Genomic DNA, 22,400 nt, shown 5'->3' with positions numbered 1-22,400 from the left:
AACTCAAAATCTTGAAAAAAGAGTGGAAGAATGATAGCTAGAATAATTAATGCAGAGAAGGTCATAAACGAAATGACAGAGATGAAAACCATGACACGAGAAATACATGACAATGCACAAGCTTCAGTAACCAACTCGATCAACTGGAAGAAGAGTATCAGCGATTGAGGATCAAATGAAGAAATGAAGCGAGAAGAGAACCAACAAAAAAAAAAGAAGAAAAAGAAATGAACAAAGCCTGCAAGAAGTATGGGATTTGTAAAAAAGACCAAATCTACGTCTGATTGGGGTGCCTGAAAGTGAGGGGGAAAATGGAACCAAGTTGGAAATACTCTTCAGGATACATCCAGGAGAACTTCCCCAACCTAGTAGGGCAGGCCAACATTCAAATTCAGGAAATACAGAGAACACCACAAGATACTCCTCGAGAAGAGCAACTACAAGACACATAATTGCCAGATTCACCAAAGTTGGAATGAAGAAAAAATCTAAGGGCAGCCAGAGAAAAAGGTGAGGTTACCCACAAGGGAAGCCCATGTGACCTAACAGCAGATCTCTCGGCAGAAACTCTACAAGCCAGAAGAGAGTGGGGGCCAATATTACACATTCTTAAAGGAAAGAATTTAAACCCCGAATTTCATATCCAGCCAAACTAAGTTTCTCAGTGAAGGAGAAATAAAATCCTTTACAGATAAGCAAATGCTTAGAGATTTTGTCACCACCAGGCCTGCCTTACAAGAGACACTGAAGGAAGCCCTAAACATGGAAAGGAACAACCGTACCAGCCATTGCAAAAACATGCCAAAATGTAAAGACCATCAAGGCTAGGAAGAACTGCGTCAACTAACGAGCAAAATAACCAGTTAATATCATAAGGCTGGATCAAGGTCACACATAACAATATAACCTTAAATGTAAAGGACTAAATGCTCCAATTAAAGACACAGACTGGCAAACTGGATAAAGAGTCAAGACCCATCAGTCTGCTGTATTCTGGAGACCCATCTCACAGGCAGAGACATACATAGGCTCAAAATAAAGGGATGGAGGAAGATCTACCAAGCAAATGGAGAACAAAAAAAGCAGGGGTTGCAATCCTAGTCTCTGATAAAATAGACTTTAAACCATCAAAGATCAAAAGAGACAAAGAAGGCCATTACATAATGGTAAAGGGATCAATTCAACAGGAAGAGCTAACTATCCTAAATATATATGCACCCAATACAGGAGCACCCAAATTCAAAAGCAAGTCCTTAGAGACTTACAAAGAGACTTAGACTCCCATACAATAATAATGGGAGACTTCAACACTCCACTCTCAACATTAGACAGATCAACGAGACAGAAAGTTAACAAGGATATCCAGGAATTGAACTCATCTCTGCACCAAGCGGACCTAATAGATGTCTATAGAACTTTCCACCCCAAATCAACAGAATATACATTCTTCTCAGCACCACATCGCACTTATTCCAAAATTGACCACATAATTGGAAGTAAAGCACTCCTTAGCAAATGTAAAAGAACAGAATTATAACAAACTGTCTCTCAGACCACAGTGCAATCAAACTAGAACTCAGGACTAGAAACTCAATCAAAACCGCTCAACTACATGGAAACTGAACAACCTGCTCCTGAATGACTACTGGGTACATAACGAAATGAAGGCAGAAATAAAGATGTTCTTTGAAACCAATGAGAACAAAGACACAACATACCAGAATCTCTGGGACACATTTAAAGCAGTGTGTAGAGGGAAATGTATAGCACTAAATGCCCACAAGAGAAAGCTGGAAAATGTAAAATTGACAATCTAACATCACAATTAAAAGAACTGGAGAAGCAAGAGCAAACACTTCAAAAGCTAGCAGAAGGCATGAAATAACTAAGATCAGAGAAGAACTGAAGAAGGATAGAGGCACAAAAAACCCTCCCAAAATCAATGAATCCAGGAGTTGGTTTTTTGAAAAAATCACAAAATTGACAGACCGCTAGCAAGACTAATAAAGAAGAAAAGAGAGAAGAATCACATAGACGCATAAAAAATGATAAAGGGGATATCACCACTGACTCCACAGAAACAAACTACCATCAGAGAATACTATAAACACCTCTATGCAAATCAACTAGAAAATCTAGAAGAAATGGATAATTTTCTGGACACTTACACTCTTCAAGACTAAACCAGGAAGAAGTTGAATCCCTGAATAGACCAATAGCAGGCTCTGAATTGAGGCATCATTAATAGCCTACCAACCAAAAAAAGTCCAGGACCAGATGGATTCACAGCTGATTCCGCCAGAGGTACAAGGAGGAGCTGGTACCATTCCTTCTGAACTATTCCAATCAATAGAAAAAGAGGGAATCCTCCCTAACTGATTTTATGAGGCCAACATCATCCTGATACCAAAGCCTGGAGAGACACCAACAAAAAAAGAGAATTTTAGACCAAATCCCTGATGAACATCGATGCAAAAATCCTCAGTAAAATACTGGCAAACCGGATTAAGCAGCACATCAAAAGCTTATCACCCTGATGAAGTGGGCTTCATCCCTGGGATGCAAGGCTGGTTCAACATTCGCAATCAATAAATATAATCCAGCATATAAACAGAACCAAAGACAAGAACCACATGATTATCTCAATAATGCAGAAAAGGCTTTGACAAAATTCAACAGCCTTCATGCTAAAAATGCTCAATAAATTCGGTATTGATGGAATGTACCTCAAAATAATAAGAGCTATTTATGACAAACCCACAGCCAATATCATACTGAATGGGAAAAACTGGAAAAATTCCCTTTGAAAACTGGCACAAGACAGGGATGCCCTCTCTCACCCCTCTATTCAACATAGTGTTGGAAGTTCTGGCTAGAGCAATCAGGCAAGAGAAAGAAATCAAGGGTATCAGTTAGGAAAAGAAGACGTCAAATTGTCCCTCTTTGCAGATGACATGATTGTATATTTAGAAAACCCCATTGTCTCAGCCCAAAATCTCCTTAAGCTGATAAGCAACTTCAGCAAAGTCTCAGGATACAAAATCAATGTGCAAAAATCACAAGCATTCTTATACACCAGTAACAGACAGACAACCAAATCAGGAATAAATTTCCATTCACAATTGCTTCAAAGAGAATAAAATACCTAGGAATCCAACTTACAAGGGATGTAAAGGACCTCTTCAAGGAGAACTACAAACCACTGCTCAGTGAAATAAAAGAGGACACAATAAATGGAAGAACATACCATGCTCATGGATAGGAAATCAATATCGTGAAAATGGCCATACTGCCCAAGGTTATTTATAGATTCAATGCCATCCCCATCAAGCTACCAATGAGTTCTTCACAGAATTGGAAAAAAATGCTTTAAAGTTCATATGGAACCAAAAAAGAGCCCGCATTGCCAAGACAATCCTAAGTCAAAAGAACAAAGCTGGAGGCTTCACACTACCTGACTTCAAACTATACTACAAGGCTACAGTAACCAAAACAGCATGGTACTGGTACCAAAACAGAGATATAGACCAATGGAACAGAACAGAGTCCTCAGAAATAATACCACACATCTACAGCCATCTGATCTTTGACAAACCTGAGAGAAACAAGAAATGGGGAAAGGATTCCCTATTTAATAAATGGTGCTGGGAAAATTGGCTAGCCATAAGTAGAAAGCTGAAACTGGATCCTTTCCTTACTCCTTATATGAAAATTAATTCAAGATGGATTAAAGCCTTAAATGTTAGACCTAATACCATAAAAACCCTAGAAGAAAACCTAGGTAGTACCATTCAGGACATAGGCATGGGAAGGACTTCATGTCTAAAACACCAAAAGCAACTGGCAGCAAAAGCCAAAATTGACAAATGGGATCTCATTAAACTAAAGAGTTTCTGCACAGCAAAAGAAACTATCATCAGAGTGAACAGGCAACCTACAGAATGGGAAAAATGTTTGCAATCTACTCATCTGACAAAGGGCTAATATCCAGAACCTACAAAGAACTCAAACAAATTTACAAGAAAAAAACAAACAACCCCATCAAAAAGTGGGCAAAGGATATGAACAGACATTTCTCAAAAGAAGACATTCATACAGCAAACAGACACATGAAAAAATGCTCATCACTCACCATCAGAGAAAGCAAATCAAAACCACAATGAGATACCATCTCACACCAGTTAGAATGGCAATCATTTAAAAGTCAGGGCCGGGCGGGGTGGCTCAAGCCTGTAATCCCAGCACATTTGGAGGCCGAGACGGGCGGATCACGAGGTCAGGAGATCGAGACCATCCTGGCTAACACGGTGAAACCCCGTCTCTACTAAAAATACAAAAAAAAGAAAAAACTAGCCGGGCGAGGTGGCGGGTGCCTGTAGTCCCAGCTACTCGGGAGGCTGAGGCAGGAGAATGGCGGGAACCCGGTAGGCGGAGCTTGCAGTGAGCTGAGATCCGGCCACTGCACTCCAGCCCAGGCGACAGAACGAGACTCCATCTCAAAACAAACAAACAAAAAAAAAAGTCAGGAAACAACAGGTGCTGGAGAGGATGTGGAGAACCAGGAACACTTTTACACTGTTGGTGGGATTGTAAACTAGTTCAACCATTATGGAAAACAGTATGGCAATTCCTCAAGGATCTAGAACTAGATGTACCATATGACCCAGCCATCCCACTACTGGGTATATACCCAAAGGATTATAAATCATGCTGCTATAAAGACACATGCACACGTATGTTTATTGCGGCACTATTCACAATAGCAAAGACTTGGAATCAACCCAAATGTCCATCTGTGACAGACTGGATTAAGAAAATGTGGCACATATACACCAGGATATTATGCAGCCATCAAAAAGGATGAGTTTGCGTCCTTTGTAGGGACATGGATGCAGCTGGAAACCATCATTCTTAGCAAACTATCACAAGAACAGAAAACCAACACTGCATGTTCTCACTCATAGGTGGGAACTGAACAATGAGATCACTTGGACTCGGGAAGGGGAACATTACACATCGGGCCTATCATGGGGAGGGGGGAGGGGGGAGGGATTGCATTGGGAGTTATACCTGATATAAATGACGAATTGATGGGTGCTGACGAGTTGATGGGTGCAACACACCAACATGGCACAAGTATACATATGTAACAAACCTGCACGTTATGCACATGTACCCTAGAACTTAAAGTATAATTAAAATATATATATATATATATTAAAGGAGACAAGCAGTAATCCTTCTCACACAGAAGAAATGTATAATGGAGATTATTTTCTTTCAGACAAGTAATTTTAACGAGGCTGTTCTTTTAAGCGATTGCTACATAGCAGGATTAGAACCCCTTCATCATAATTACTCGAGACAGTTTTTTTGCTTGCATTTCTAGTGGAAAGCATATCTATTCAAGGACAGTCTTAGAACTCAGCAGGGAGACAATCAGTTCTGTATCTTAATAGCTTTAAAAAATCCTAGCCTAGAGTTGAATGCTAAATTCTTCATCAAACACAAAAAGGCTCAAACAAGAAAATAATCAATTCAAACCTTCTATGAGTTAGTTGAACACTGATGGTTAATTTCAGTCACTCTGAATATCTCCTTCCAACTTGTAGCAAATCTATAAGGATTCAGCTATGATTAAACTTCAATCAATAATTCATGCTTTCAGCTACCAGGTCTAGACCTCCTCAACCTTTTCAATACATTGCTGTAACCTTGATGATTTTTCTTGCCCTATTTATCATTGAATCATTTACGTCTTCCTCTTTTATTTAATTCATCCAGTTGACATCTTTTGCAAGAAAAACTAGTTCATCATAAAGTATTAATTGAATGAACTTTTGAAAATGTGGTATGCATTATGTATGAACAGGTGTCTAAAGAATATATATTTTTTTAAATAAACTTTAGAGTTTATTTTTCTGAGTTTGGAATAACTTTTTACCATTAGAGAAATAGCCATATAGATGTACATCCCTCTCTTGATTTAACTGATTAAATCTATCTAAACTGACACACACAGCTGATTTGCTGATTACTCTAAAGCCAACTAATGGCTGTTCTTATAGGATAAGCTTTATTTCTGATGGTACTTCTTTGCTAGATTGAGGGAAATGGCTATGGTTCATTATCTGCTTCATCTGTTTCTGGTTTCAATTCATGTGAAAAGCTCTGCATTGTAAAAAATCTAACCATTCGGTAACGGTTAGGGTTTGGGTTAAGTTCAAATTGTTTGTGCAGATTTTGAATCCTGTGATTAATTTGGTCAGGACATCACAGCTGCAAATATCGTGAACTTATATTTTATGCAACCAGAGTCTCTAAATTAAATTACATTACTACATAACAGAATAAGAGGAGCAGTAGTAAGCAACAAATGTGGTAAATTATAACTTCTTTTTGGTTTCAAAGATTATGTTCTGAGATTTTCTTTGTTAATTTTCAGATGCTTCCTTTTTATTTTCAAATAGGTGCCTTGTATATTTCATTCATACTTGATTGTATGATTTGTTTCATCTAAAGGTCAGAATAGCAAACATTAAGGAAGAAGTTATAAAATCAGAGTGGTTTTACAATCCAGCATGAGTCTGTGGTCTTTGTAGCCTGTGCCTATGGAAATTTCTGATTATTCTTAACACGTTTAATTTGCTGGAGCTCATTGTGCAAAGTAGATTTTGTAAATCCTTTGTATCCTTTATATCCACTTGTTTTCTCTTTCAGAAATATCAAAAATTTTATCTTTAAAAGTTTTAAAGTCTCTCCTTTAGAAGATTGAGATAAATATGGGCTGAATATATTAATTGTTGAATGCATATGTTTGCTGGGTTACTTTTTAATTTGCTGCTCTGAACCCAAATGAATAACTTAGTCAGTGCTAGGAAAAGTGTTGGATGTCAGTGTTCAATAATCATGGGATGTGGTTTAACATAGAAGCTCCAGTACTCTAAGCCACTTCAGAAAACATGAAACCATGACCTTCTTTTTGTCACTTGGCTCATTCCCAAAGGTTTAAAGTAACACGAGTTCTGCCATGTAAGATTTCTTTTGTAAAATATCCAAATATCCAGATGAAATTTTCCTTTAATTCTCTCTACTAAGGAGGCAGGATTTTATGAGTTTGCTTTCACTACTTCTCCTTATTTGAAGTAATCTTAAAGCAAGCTTCCCTCTTTTTATTGGAATTTAAGCTTGGAAACATCTATATAGTTTGAGATATTATAAAGTAGGACATTGTTTGTGATCCTTTTATTCATCTGCAACATTAACAAAGTGTTTGTTGCAGAAGTTTAAGAGACCCTAGAACTGAGTCACAGTCTACTGTACTTTGAAGGGACTTTTATCCTAAACTACAAAGAGATTTTCAAATGAAGCTTTATGTGCTTATGAAACTTAGATAAAAATAATAACCACATTCAATCTCCTTCACATAATTTTTTATTCATTTATCCATATCATGCGGTAACAGATAAGGCACTGGACTCGATGATGGGGATAAATAATATGGCATGCAATTGTATGTCATTCCTTTTATTGGAGCTTCAATCTGTGCCTCATCTTCTTTGCCTTAATGTGGTAGCTATCTGAATTTCATTTGAAATTCACCCAAAGAGTTTGGAAACTACATGCAGTGTTTGGTACCAAGTTTGTTAAAAAAAAAAAAAAAAAAAAACTTGAACAGAAGTGCCAGGTTTTCCATTGAACTTTCTCTTTTATGTTGCTATAATAACTTTACATGCATTGAAATATTTTGATATTTGAATATTGCACTTTTGCCCTCTTCTGTCTCAAAGTAAAAATACATAGAATTATTTTTCCATAAAATTAAAAGGAATTTGGAAAAGAAAGGAAAAATAAAGCAATGCTTTTTAGCAACAAAACTTATCTGTCCAGATTTTTATATGCATTATACTTATTAAGTATTGCAAATAAAGTATATGCAGTTAGGACACATATGTTATAAATAATTATCTTCAAACAGTTTACAGAATGGAAATTCTACTTATCTGGAGTAGGACTATTTCCCCAGCCTCTAGACACGAAAAGAATAACCACACGCATTGGTCTTCAGTCATCTATTGTTATACCTTTCAAAAATCCCACAACGGAAGATGTCCTCATTGATATCAAACTGACAAGTAAGTTGTTTGTCTGATATTTTACATGTTATTTTATAGATATTTATCAGACTTATTTTATCATAGAATCAAAACATTTTAGAACAAATGAGTACTCTAGAAATCTGTAGAGCAAATTATCTTATAAAAGAGAAAACAAGATTTGAGAGATGCAGTATTTTGGCTGAAATCACAGCTCATAATGGTACAGAATCAGAATTAGATATCTATATAACAAATCAAGTTCTTCCAATTTGATCTGTAAACCCAAATATGTAAATTAGTAGATCTGTAAGATTCTTATATTATTTAAATATACCAATGCTTATTCCTCAAAACTTTATAGAAATTCTGATATTGTGATTTTGTTTCATTTTTGCATTTTCTTAATAAAGAGACAACACATTTGGAGTAAATTTTGGCTTCAACCAGCCTTGTCCTTTTTTTATGCCATATTGAGGGTGCATGTTTTTAATTAGATTATTTGAAGAGTTTGATCACTTTATATTAAACAAATAAATAATGTGAGTCTGAATTAAAAATTAACTCAGCATGAATTTTTTGAAACACATTTTCAATCTAATATCAAGCATTACCAATTTATATTTTCAACTATTATTACTACTACTCAAAATATTATTAGTGCAATTATTGGGTTAAAGTTATATATTCTGTGGTTTTTTTATATGCATGACCAACTTACTCTCCAGAATGTTTATACCTTTGCAATTCATGCTGCAATTAGGAGTATAATATAGACATTACCTATTTTCCAGAACTGTGTAAGCCCTGAGTAATAACATTGTCTTTAATCTCCATCAATCTGATTGAAAGAACATTATATTTTATCATCATTGCAAATTTTTGATTAATGTTGAAGCTCAACATGTCATTTAACTGTTGCACTTTGGTGCTTTTCCATCATTTCTTCGTCTTCTTGGATTGAAATAATTTTAAATATTAAGAAAGTACTTTCATCTCATGTAAAATTCCCTTATAAGAATTTTGGCTGCGATCAGGAGAGGCATGTGGTGTTTAATAAATGTTGACTGCAAGCTCAAGGAAATTAGTATTTTAAGATGGAAAAGACTTGAGCATATGTATAAGCAGAAGGGAGAAGCCAGGGTGGAGCAGGAGTTAAAGATATAAATGAGGTAAGGTTTAACTGATAGGCTAAGGGTCTAGGAGGGTTGGAATCAGAACAGAGGTAAAGAAAGAACTGAACAGGAGAAGATTTCTTCCTTGGGTGGGGGTAAAATAAAACAAATATGGATGTCAATAAATTGGTAGGTAGTGGAAGGGCTTTGGAATTAGGAGCAGTCATATATTTACATTTTTATCTGCTGAGGAAAAGAGACATAGTAGAGAATTTGAAGAGTGGGGGGTGGTTTGAAATAACTGTTGGAGAAAAAGGAACATGGAGCTGACAAAATTAAATATAAAAGTGATTGTGTTTGGCTGGGATTTAAATCATAAATTTAGATATGCACCAAAAAATATGTCTTTGTGATATTTATACCAATTGTAGGGCACAGAATTTCTAGAATGTGAGCACACAAGGCATATCAATGGATCTTTCCAGGAAATGAAATTATTCAGGATAGGTGCAGCCAAATTACTTTATAACTATGAGCATGTTAATAAAAACAAATTTGGATTAAGATTTTAACATTAAAAATAAATTTTAAAATGATGTGACTTTCTAATTTTCTAACATTGCTATACATTTCTTTCTGCTATGTAACAATAAAACATAGTAAGCTTGACAATTAAAAATTGATCAGTCTTTTGCAGTTCAAAACAGTCTCTTTTAAGCAGACTCACTCTCTCTTGGGCAAATGTTCAGGCTTTGTTTCTCCCGCTTCTTCCTTAAACCTGAGGAGATGTGAGACAAAGGAAGATTCACAGACCTTTGATATCTTATTTCTCTTTCTCTGTCTCCCTATCCTATGTGAAAAAGAACATCTTTCCCCTTTGTTGGTGATGGCATCTCCCTTTCTGCTATATTCTTATCCTTCTCCCTTTTGTGGGTTTTTTTAATGCATTATCTACGTATCTACTTGTGCTTATAGTCATTGGTGGCTAAGCCTCACAATTTCATCTACAGAAAAACAGGGTCTACAGAAAAACATGACTGATGAGAAGAATTAAAATATTTAATATATTTGCAAAATATACTCATTAAAAGTAGAGATTAATACTGTATTAGTTCATTTTTGCACTGCTATAAAGAAATACCCAAGACTTGGTAATTTATAAAGGAAAGAGGTTTAATTGACTCACAGTTCTTCATGCCGGAGGAGGCCTCAGGAAACTTACAATCATGATAGAAAAAAAAACAGGCATGTGTTAACATGGCGGCAGGGGAGAGAGATCAAGTGTGTAGGAGGAAATATCAAACACTTATAAAACCATCAGATCTCGTACAAATTCATTCACTCTCATGAGAACAGCGTGGGATAAACCACCCCATAATCCAATCAGTTCCCATAAGATTCCTCCCTTAACACCTGGGGATTACAATTTAAGATGAAATTTGGGTGGTGGGGACACAAAGCTAAACCATATAAAATACCTTCTCATTTAAATATTTGTAAATGTCTTTAAATTATTTCATGATAGGAGTAGGCAATCTCATTTTGGCTTTTAAAAGAAGATGTAAATTTTCTTACAGATTCTACAGAATTAAAAAAAAAATTCTTAGGCAAGTTGATAATAAGACTCATGTCACCAAATGGTTCCTTGCTGGTGTGAGGAACTTCACAGCATTTCAGATCCTGCATCCTGCATTCCTCATTTCTCTCTCTCTCTCTCTCTCTCTCTCTCTCTCTCTCTCTCTCCCCTCATTAGCTGCAAATCCTGGAATGATTTCTTCCCCTTATGGATAGCATGGCAACTTGTACATAGCTTGATTAAATATTTGTCACACTTATTGTAGCTAATATTTGTTAATCCCACAATATTTGTGAGATCTTTGCAGACATGATCTGTTAGTAACTGAGCAAATAAGATAGAGCAGGCTTTTGATGCTTGTCTGCTGAATGACTGGACCATAAATAAAATACCCAAATTTCTAAAACTTAGAGTACAAAGATCTTTGGAATATCAAAAAGCATTATTTCTGGGAGAAGCAATAAAAATAGAAATAGCCAAGATATTAGCAGGAGAAAAGACAGAGAATTGGGCAACCCAGAAGTTTGATAGTCAGTTTGAAATTCTAAAAATGCCGCCTTCTTGGAAAAAGTAGTGAATTTGAAGATATTTATATATTTTTTATATTTCTAACTCTGTCTGTGTAGTGATAGAAGAAAACCTTTAGCCGAATTAAGTTCAACAGAGTTTAATTGAGCAAATACTGATTCATGAATCAGGCAGTCTCCTAAGCCAGAGTAGGCCCAGAAACGAGCATAGCCACGTGGTATAAGATTTATGGACAGAAGAAAGAAAGTGACATACAGAAAACAGAAGGGAGGCACAAAAACAGCCGAGTTGGTTACAGCTCTGAGTTTGCCTTATTTGAACATGGTTTGAACAGTTGGCAACCTCTGATTGGCCAAACCTCAGTGATTGACACAAGAGTAGGCTTATAGTCTGTTTACAGTTCCGTATAGCTTATAGTTCTCTATGTACAGAGAAACCTTTAGGTTGAACTTAAAATATGTAAGGAGGCAGTTTTAGGCGAAACTCTTTAATGCCATCTATCTATCTGCCTATCTATCTATCTATCTATCATCTTTCTATCTATCTGTCATCTATCTACATATCTATCTGAGAGAGAGAGAGAGGCAAAAGAGAGAGGAGATATGTTAGGGTATTGAAAAAGTCTTAAATACCATCATAAGGAATCCAACTTTTGTCCTCTAGATAATGAGAGTTTTCAAAAGATTAGCTGTACTTTATAACCCGCATTTTGAATGCTGACTCTAGAATTATTTGTGGATGATGAATATGGATGGGTTGGGGGAAAACTGGAATTGAGAAGCAAAGGTCAGAAGATTTAAGCCAGTAACAGTGGAAAAGTCCATGACCACAGGTAGCAGAAAAGCTCACAATATATACCTAGAGTTTTCCCAAAAGCCTGAGAATCTGTTCTTTGGCAAACAGATTTAATGTTTCATGTGTCCAGACCACTTTTTCTTCAGACAACTATACTATGTTGCCTAAAACTATGTTTCTAGAGGCTTACCTATATTCCTGATATTTTTAACACTCAAGATGAGTGTTTTGTTATATCCATCTTAAAATAGTCCGATGCTAAATGTTATTGTGGTTGTGCTATTTGGAGAAGACGTTGAGCACCTTGGGCACACACTGGTCTGTGCATTACAACAAACTTACCATTATTTCCTAAGGAGAATTTTGGCACCATTCACAGGGAATTACTTAGTAGAGTGGCTTGCCCTTCACTCAAGCATAAATACTTGTTATGCTCCACAATTTGCACATGAGGGTGTGAACCTGACCTTTAACTTAACTTTCAGTTAAGGCATATGGTGCCCTTGTAATTTAACAGGTGATGCACAGTTGTGATTGAATCTGGGGATACATAATAGTTACCAGTTATAAAGACTATACTGAGCACTTCATGTGTGTGATTCTTTATGTTATCTCAGGACAAGAAATATGCAACTAGTATTTGTCTGGGCCATTGTCCAGCTACCAACACCAGTAACTCTTTTGGGTATTTCCTCTGGCTGCCCTAGTGAGTTAATTTTTCCTCAACCTATGTGTGACAGGAAGTGGTGGAAAAATATAACAGTTCCCATTCCCCTGAGCAGTATACCTTTGAGATGTGTGTTCTGCACTGGCTCTCAGAGTTCCCTAGCTGCCTTGAACCTCATGTATCCACAGTAGTAACTTCCTTTATAATACACCATTCATTGTAGTCCTAATCTTTGCCTCACTTTTATACTTCCCTACTAGCATTTCCTGAGGTGACGTCCCAAATAACAGCTTCTGAGGAAACCCCAACTAAGACAGGAACCCTCTGAAATAGGCATTATGTCTGTTTTTAAGGAGGATAAAATTGATTAATGGAGAGGCTTAACAACTTGTTCATGATCACAGAGCTATTAAGTGAAGGAAGTAAGATTAAAATCCCAACTCCGCAAAGCCAGGTTTCTGTATACCTTTGCACATGGCTTCTCAGTAAGCAGGCAGAACAATTTCTCACTAACTGTTCACCTAGTTATATATAAAACTGAAAAGCTCGAGTGGAGAGATAGTTAGTAAAGAATTACAGGAAAGACTTGCAATCTGTTTCTGTGAGTGGTCTGAAATCTACTTAACAGATTAAATAGAAGGAGCCAAAAGCCCAGTACTTGAAATCAACTACACCCTCTCCCACCCACATTAAGAATTGTGTTCAGTGAATTTCACTGTTTTGTGATGTCGTTTACCCATAACACCAGATTGCATAGAAATATTCTAAGGAGGTCATCATGATGTACTGGTGAAGATCAGTACATCAAATGCTTTCTTATTACATTGCAATCTTTTTAAATGAAATCTTTTTAAGAATCAGCTGTTCGTATCAGGAAGAATGGTTGCCTCTTTTGAGCAATTGTCTGTTTTTTGTACTGTGGAACCTGATTATGTCACTACATTTTTCCTCAGTATATTGGTTTCTAAGAAAACATTTTGGCTTGGAAAATTCCAAGTAAGTGACATGACCATACTGTGTCTCATCCTTGACTGCAGATGCTGTCCCTAATCTTGTTTCAACTTTCTAAAAAATTATTCTAATTCATCTTTTCTTGTATTTCATATTTTTGTGATATACCCAACTTAGGAATAGAACTCTTCACGCAAGGAGACGTGCAACCTGTAACAGGAACGGGGGGAAGTTTTGTTTTGTTTTGAGACAGGGTCTCACTTGGTCACCTAGGCCAGAGTGCAGAGGCACAATCTCAGCTCACTGCAGCCTCCACCTCCCGGGCTCAGGTGATTCTCCCACTCCACCCTTCCCAGTAGCTGGGACCACAGGCATGTGCCACCATGTCCAGCTAATTTTTTTGTATGTTTTGTAGGGACGATGTTTTGCCATGTTGCCTAGGCTGGTCTGGAACTCCTGACCTCAAGTGATCCGCCTTCCTTGGCCTCCCAAATTGCTGGGCTTATGAGCCACTGCACCCAGCCCGCAGAGTGAATGTTTGAAAGAGCTTTCAGTTAAACATTACCCAAGGCAAGGTGTAGAGAAGTTAATGTTTCAGACATCCGTACATATTTGAAGCCATGCCAGTTTCAAAAGATTAATAAGATAGGGTGGCAAGAGAGGAGGTACCTAAACAACCTGAGGATAGTAAAGATGTCTCTAAAGTAAACCATTAAAGAATCCCATGAGGAGCAGGATGCTACAGAATAGCTTTCAAATAGTCTGGGCAGCTAGGATTTATTAAGATCCCTTTATGTTACCACACTTGAGCTTTATCAACATGACTGTACCCAAACTCCACCCAAAATCCTGGAAGTCACTATTCCTGCCTTTCCAATGAGGAACCTCAGGCTGAAAAATTCCCCAAAGCCATACAGTGAGTAAGCGGTGGAACAGCATGTTGAGCTCATTGTGTCTGACTGCCCTCTTTAGGACCACTCAAATTTTTTATCTGCTCAGAGATGGTAGTTTTACAGCCAGTTACATGATCTAAAATATCACACTTGCCCCTCTCTTTGACATCTCCCATTGGATCTTAGGGGAACAGGCCTCCCTCCATTCCATCCAAAGTCCCCAAGAAATGCCCGTACTCCACTCGTTTCACATTTTCTCAGCTGTCTCTCCTCTTTTACACTCTGCCATCCAACACTGGCTTTGCCTGATACATACATGCTTTGGCTTCCTCTTGTGTACATATATGCTTTGTACACATACATATGTCCTGTGTGTACATACACCCTGTACATACATCCTGTCATGTACATACATCCTGTCGTGTACATATATCCTGTCGTGTACATACATGCTTTGGCTTCCTGGACGTGTACCCTCGCTTAGTGACTGGTGTCCATGGACACAATTCTCACAGTATTTTCTCATCCGTAATTATGTCCCCTACCCAAGACCGCATCTCTCAAGTTTCGACCCTGCTCAGATGGGAATAAAGGCAGAGAAAGAAAGGGTAGCCATGAATGAAAGTAAGCAACTGAGATGAAACATTAGAAATTAGGGGCTGATTTACACATATTACACATTTAAGGACATGTCTTCATTCAATGTTCTAAACCTTTGTTAGCAGTCTTTTAATATTCGGTCATTGAGCATCTATTTCATGCTGGAAACTGTTGTATGTGCATTCCAAAACTATCCCCCATGTGGAGAAAACATATGTATATATATCTGTAAACATACACCCACATAAATACATTCATTGTTTTTGATTTTGTATGGCACTCTATATGTATAATCTCAGCATGGACTATATACTTAAAAGTTGCGTAAATGAGTGAATCAGTAATTAATGAATACAAAACTGTTTTGATTACTTTTCTATTAAAATAGCTATAGTCTGGAAATTATTCACTTTCTATTTAATCCAAACTTAAAAGCAATATTAGTGATCTGATTCAAATATTTAAATAAAAATGAATTCTGTTTTATATATCGGTAGTTTATTGGTGCAAAACAAAATAGCACTGAATAAAACTATGCTTACTAATTAACATATTAGTTTTACAGATATCAACTTTCATATGAGAATTAGTCAATGGAAACAAAGTACACTGATGCATTCTTTTTGGCTTTGGGTTAATTATGGCCATGATGTTCACCAGCAGTAAAGTAATGAAGTGCACAATGTCGCATAATTGTAGGTTAATCACACTTACATGATATGGAGAAGAAATAACAATGCATTTCATTTCACATGGTAGAATTAGTTATGAAAATCCCTGGAGGTCCTCCGAGTCTTATCTAAAGTAGATCCAGAATTGAACAAATATTTATGTAATATATGTAGTAATCGTTGCAAATTGCCAGTCAGGATGAGCATGGTTTTATATTTAAGAAGAAAGATAAATTGGTGTAAGAAAAACTCCCGGAACCTAAAAATCTCTCCCAAATTCAGACATGCAACTTTTAAAACATTTGAATTAATAAATAAATAGTATTGAGAAATTTGAGACTTTTTGGCGGGGAAGTTGGGGTATCAAATATATTAAGTCTTTATAACTCAGTTTAATTGGATTGTCTTAGTTTATTTTGCTCATAAGAAATAGTTAATGTTATTGTACTAATAAAAAGTAAATGTAGAATAATTACAACCATTTTTGAAGTGAGTAATCTGAGACTCTACTTGCTTGCAATTATTTTATTTTTAGATGATGATAAGTTACGTTAACATTTGAAACTTGTTTTATTTGATTCTTGATCAATAACACTCCAAATTCAGTAAACAATATTTGAGAGCTTATCAAAATTCATATTCCCAGGTCCACATTCATTTATTCTGATTCATAAGGGCTGGGGTGAGGCCCTGCCATCACAAGCTATTCCAGTGCAGGTTGTCAGAAGACTCCACTTTTAGAAACACTGATCTATATACAATGATCTCAAAACATGTTTCCCTTTTATCATATACCACTGTTAGTAAACATCTTTTGGCATTTCCTTCAACATATATATATTTACATTTGAAATGTAACCACTTAGCACCATCAACTCATATTTTTAATGTAAGTAGAGCTTATCTTTTTTTTATTATTATTATACTTTAAGTTCTAGGGTACATGTGCATAACGTGCAGGTTTGTTACATATGTATACTTGTGCCATGTTGGTGTGCTGCACCCATCAACTCGTCAGCACCCATCAATTCGTCATTTATATCAGGTATAACTCCCAATGCAATCCCTCCCCCCTCCCCCCTCCCCATGAGAGGCCCGGATGTGTGATGTTCCCCTTCCCGAGTCCAAGTGATCTCATTGTTCAGTTCCCACCTATGAGTGAGAACATGCAGTGTTTGGTTTTCTGTTCTTGTGATAGTTTGCTAAGAATGATGGTTTCCAGCTGCATCCATGTCCCTACAAAGGACGCAAACTCATCCTTTTTTATGGCTGCATAGTATTCCATGGTGTATATGTGCCACATTTTCTTGATCCAGTCTGTCACAGATGGACATTTGGGTTGATTCCAAGTCTTTGCTATTGTGAATAGTGCCGCAATAAACATACGTGTGCATGTTTCTTTAGAGCAGCATGATTTATAATCCTTTGGGTATATACCCAGTAGTGGGATGGCTGGGTCAGAGCTTATCTTTTAAATGGAGAATTAATAAACATATTTTTGTATTTATTGGTTTAAACTTATTGTTAACATTGGATAAATGTTGTCTATTTGTGCATATTTATATATAGGCCATCCTTCTGTGTCCATAGTGGATAGATTTCAGAACCTCCAAGGATATCACAGTCTGTGAATCCCCATGTCCCTGATACAAAATGGCAGAGCGTGTGCATGTAACCTACACATATACTCTCATATACTTTAAATCATCTCTAGATTACTTAGAATACCTAATACAATGTAAATGCTATATAAATAGTTGTCATAGTGTATGATGTAGGGAATAAAGACTAGGAAAAAAAGTCTGTACATATTCAATGTACATGAAACCATCCATTATTTTTGAAGATTTTCAATCTGCCTTTGGTTGAATCCATGGATGTGGAAACCATGGATACAGAAGGCCAGCTGTATTCATCAGTACAATCTATTTTTAAATAGCAGGCTCAAATAGACTCTTAATATCTGCTTGTTGAGTAGTTCACTCTTAGTATCTGCTTGTTGAGTAGTTCAAATTAAAATTCGAGATTTTTAAAATATAGAGATGTGGTCTTGCTATGTTGCCCAGACTGGCCTTGAACTCTTGGCCTCAAGCAATCTTCCTGCCTCAGACTCCCCAGTAGCTGGATTATAGGCACATGCCACTGTGTCCACCTGAAAGTTCCAAGAATTTATGAGTTTATTTTTTAAACATCATAGCTAAAGCCATTTATATTATTAAATATGTTCTTCAAAAATGCAATTTAAATCTCATTTTAAAATATACTTTGAAAGATACTCATCTTAAAAGTTTCCTATTAGAGGATAATTTTTATTCTATTTCCATCTCCACTGCTGTTTTTCTTCTTGAATATGACATTGAAGTGTAATATCTCTTTATTTTTTAATTAGGTGTGGAATATCCCAGGAATCTTGTCATTGATCATTCCTGGAATAGCTTCATCTATGAGAGTCCTGCCTTCAGATTTAGTTCTGTGAGTGAAATACAAGGTACAGGATTTCTACCTTACATTCTATCATTCTGTTTGTTGTTGCATTTCAGAGATAATGAAATATATGTCTATTGCCTTAGTAAATATTTAACACAAATTAAAAATATAATTTTAAAATTTTGGAACAAATTTTAGTAAGCTGATAGAAAAACATGGATGGATGGCAAAACCTTCATATATATATATATTCATTACATTTGTATTATTTTTAATTCCTCAGAACATAAGTAAGATTTACCAAGTATTTTAACTTTGAAATTTTCCATGGTTGAATAGCATACCACTTAACACATGGTTATATGAGTCAAGAAAGGTTTCAGAAAATTATAAATAGTGTGTTAAAACTACTGATACTAATAAAAAGTAGTATCCTGATACTAATAAAAAGTAGTATCAGTAGTTTTAATACTAATAAAAAGTATCAGTAGTTTTAGCTACGTTTTACTGTGAATTTATTGCAGGGTGTGAATTTTTGTTGTTTTGTTTTGTTTTGTTTTTGAGACTATTTTTGTTGTTGTTGTTTTGTTTTGTTTTGTTTTGAGATGGAGACTCACTCTGTCACCCAGGCTGGAGTACAGTGGCGCAATCTCGGCTCACTGCAACCTCTGCCTCCCGGGTTCGAGCAATTCACCTGTCTCAGCCTCCCGAGTAGCTGGGTCTACAAGCACACAGCATCCCGCATGGCTAATTTTTGTATTTTTAGTAGAGATTGGGTTTCACCATACTGGTCAAGCTAGTCTCGAACTACTGACCTCAGGAGATCCACCTGACTTGGCCTCCCAAAGTGCTGGGATTACAGGCATGAGCCACCATGCCCAGCCTATATCTATTTCTTCTATATATTAACCACCCCACCTGTGTATTGATGAATAGGAAAAATTCTAAGAACTAACGAAGTTTCTTAAAAATCTAAAGCTAAAAAAGTATGAATTTGCTTAACAATGATAATGCTTTAAAAATACAAAACATAATCGTTTTGGTAAATATAATATATGAATTATCTTAACATAATTAATACAAAAATGCTAACTGAAATAAATAACCACTACTAACATTTCAATAAGAATGGGTTAATTTCTCTTACATTTTCTGTAGCCATGTATAAAAACATCGTAAATGTCATTAATTCAATTCATTTGCTACAACTTCAAGGGACAGGTGGGTGTTATTATTATCTCACTGAATTATGGAGAGTGCAATTCAGAAAAATTAACTTACAAAGAATCAAAATCATTGCTTAATGGCATACCTGAATCTTTTTGTGTTTCAAAATTTTTGCTTTCTATTTCTTTGCAATGCATTAAAAGGAATATGAACACCAGTTCACAAAAGCAAAAGTACAAATGGGCAAAAAATGGTTTGAAATATGTTCAATGTCACTAATAATCAGATAGTGATTTTAAAAAATGACCATCTAGATTTGTTTCCCTTTTTTTAAGTTTGTTTTTGTCTTTTAATGGAACTACAATCACTAATGTTTCTATAGTGAAGCTGGAATAATCAAACAGTACTTGTGGGAATACAAATTACTACGTAGTTTTTGGAAAGCACTCTTTGTAACGTATTAAAAGAAACTTTGCAACTGTAATTCTTTTGACCTAGTAATGCCACTTCTGTTGGTTGGAATGTAAAGTAGTACAAGTACTGTGAAGATCAGTTTGGAGGTTCCCCAGAAAACTAAAACTAGAACTACCATATGATCCAGCGATCCCACTGCTGGGTATATACCCTAAAGAAAGGAAATCAGTATATTGAAGAGATATCTGTACTTCCATGTTTATTGCAGCACTGTTCACAATAGCCCAGATTTGGAAGTAACCTAAGTGTCCATGAACAGACGAACGGATAAAGAAAATATGGTACATATACACAATGTAGTACTAGTCAGCCATAAAAGAGAGAGAGAGATACTGCCATTTGCAGCAACATGGATAAAACTGGAGGCCATTATGTGAAGTGAAAGACAGACTTCTCATGTTCTCACTTATTTGTGGGATCTAAAAATAAAACAATCGAACTCATGGAGATAGAGAGTAGAATGATGGTTACCAGAGACTGGGAAGAGTAATGGGTGGGGGTGGGGCCATGAGGAGAAGAGGGGAGGGTCAATGGGTACCAAAAAATAGAAAGAATGAATAAGTTCTAGTATTTCCTAACACAACAAAGTGACTATAGTAAAAAATAATTTAATTGTACGTTTAAAAATAACTGAAAGGGTATAATTGGACTATTTGTAACACAAAGCATAAATGCTTGAAGTGATGGATATCCCACTTACCCTGATGTGATTATCACACATTCTTTGCCTGTATCAAAATATGCCATATACCCCATGGATATATATACCTACCAGATACCAGCAAAAATTAAAAATTAAAACAAAGATATTCAAAGCATGGTTAATGTATGAATAAATACACTTGATATTGCACTTTTTATAATAGCAAAAAATTGAAAACTGCCTTCATGTCAAATAATATTGTTATATTTGTGGCAACTATTTATACGTCTGCTTATACTTAATTTTACTGATTCATTAAATACTTGAGCCATTTTCTGTTTTTAACATTTCTTCCATTGATTCCACACTTTCAATGTCGTTCCACATTGTGAAATCAATTGAAAATTCACCTACATTTTCTTTTTCTTCTCCTTTGCTTTAATGAGGAAATGGTTACAGGTAGGTAGGCAGCTTTTCTCCTTCAGTTCATCTATATTGTGCTTTTTTGCTATGTAATGAAAACCTAATTTGAATGCCCCTCAATTGGCCACTTTTCCGTTTTTTTCTTGAATAATAATAATTATTTTGTTGCTATTTATGGTTGCAATGTGACTTATCTGATATTCAGGTCATATATATACTTTTCCATGCATCTGTATTTCAGATCTAATGCCAGTGCCATACAGTTTAAACCCCATGGTTTTGTTTTCTTATTTGCTTTCTTTCTTTCTAGTGTCTTTTAAATGGTTTATTTTCTCTTACCTACTTATTCTTCTAGTAAAAATTATAATACATTTTTATCAAGCCCCTCCCAAATCCCAATAATTACTTAATGGCAATTACATTTGGGGACAACTACATCTTTATAGTATTTAAACTTCTTTTTCGGGGACATTCATTTCCTCACTATTTTGAAACACAATATTTATGACTGTCAATAAAATCTATATTTACAAAACAAAAATATAGACCTTCTAATCACTACTTTTATTTTAAATATCACATTTAGTAGTTATATATAATGCAATTTTTATGCAACATAGAGACCAACATTTGTGTTCCAATTTTAAGAATTTTAGCCTGAAAAATATTAATTAAATGTAGTTTATTATAATTTCTATTTTTCTTATTGTCATAAAATATTTTTTCAAATTTAAACCAGTTCTTGGTGAATTTCTTATTGTTTTCTCTAGTTTCTGCCATGACTTGCTTTCTAAGATAAACAATGCACACCAGCCTATGTCGTGTTTTGACAGTTCATAATGTGCTCCCTGCTGCTCTATATAATAAGATCTCCAAAGGGGTTTGTTTATTTTATAGAAACTTTTTGCTTGCTCCGATATTTGTACATGCTATAATACTAGTTGTAGGAGGTCTTCCTACTTATTTGAGGAACATAAAACATTAAGAGTACAACAGAAATGGGAGCTTGGCTTCTTATATCACTATTGGCATAAGACATTGGGCACTATCGGTATTACAAAAATTACCTCTAGGGATACTATCATGTAACAGACAAAGCATTTATACCCTTAAAACTAAGTGCTCCTACATTAACATAGAACTCTTTTTGGTGAATATTTGAGAACTGAAAAGATTACCTTATCCTTGACCAGTGTTTACCTAAGTATGTTGTAAAAACAAGAACACAAAGAAACAGAAACAACTAAGTTATATACACCTACTATGTAGCTACAAAAATATATTAAAAACAAATAAAAACCCTAAGTTCTATGCTTAATGAATTTGAGAAATACTTGGCTAAACAAAGTTTCTTTATGGCAGGGTTTCCTAGGC

At 35.7% G+C, this 22,400-nt stretch overlaps 1 protein-coding gene across 1 annotated transcript in view; it reads left to right on the top strand.

Annotated features, from left to right (window-relative positions):
- Positions 1-22,400, top strand: part of CFAP47 (cilia and flagella associated protein 47) — a 480,485-nt gene that overhangs the window by 376,593 nt on the left and 81,492 nt on the right. The window contains 2 exon segments of the mRNA XM_033201412.1: positions 7,979-8,135; positions 18,282-18,380. Of these exon segments, the coding sequence (XP_033057303.1) occupies positions 7,979-8,135; positions 18,282-18,380 (256 nt within the window).

Source organism: Trachypithecus francoisi, unplaced genomic scaffold (assembly GCF_009764315.1).
Source record: "Trachypithecus francoisi isolate TF-2019V2 unplaced genomic scaffold, Tfra_2.0 Lachesis_group6, whole genome shotgun sequence".
NCBI classification, from domain to species: Eukaryota; Metazoa; Chordata; class Mammalia; order Primates; family Cercopithecidae; genus Trachypithecus; species Trachypithecus francoisi.
The sequence above is the reverse complement of the archived record's forward strand: the minus strand, read 5'-3'. Positions and strand labels throughout refer to the sequence as shown.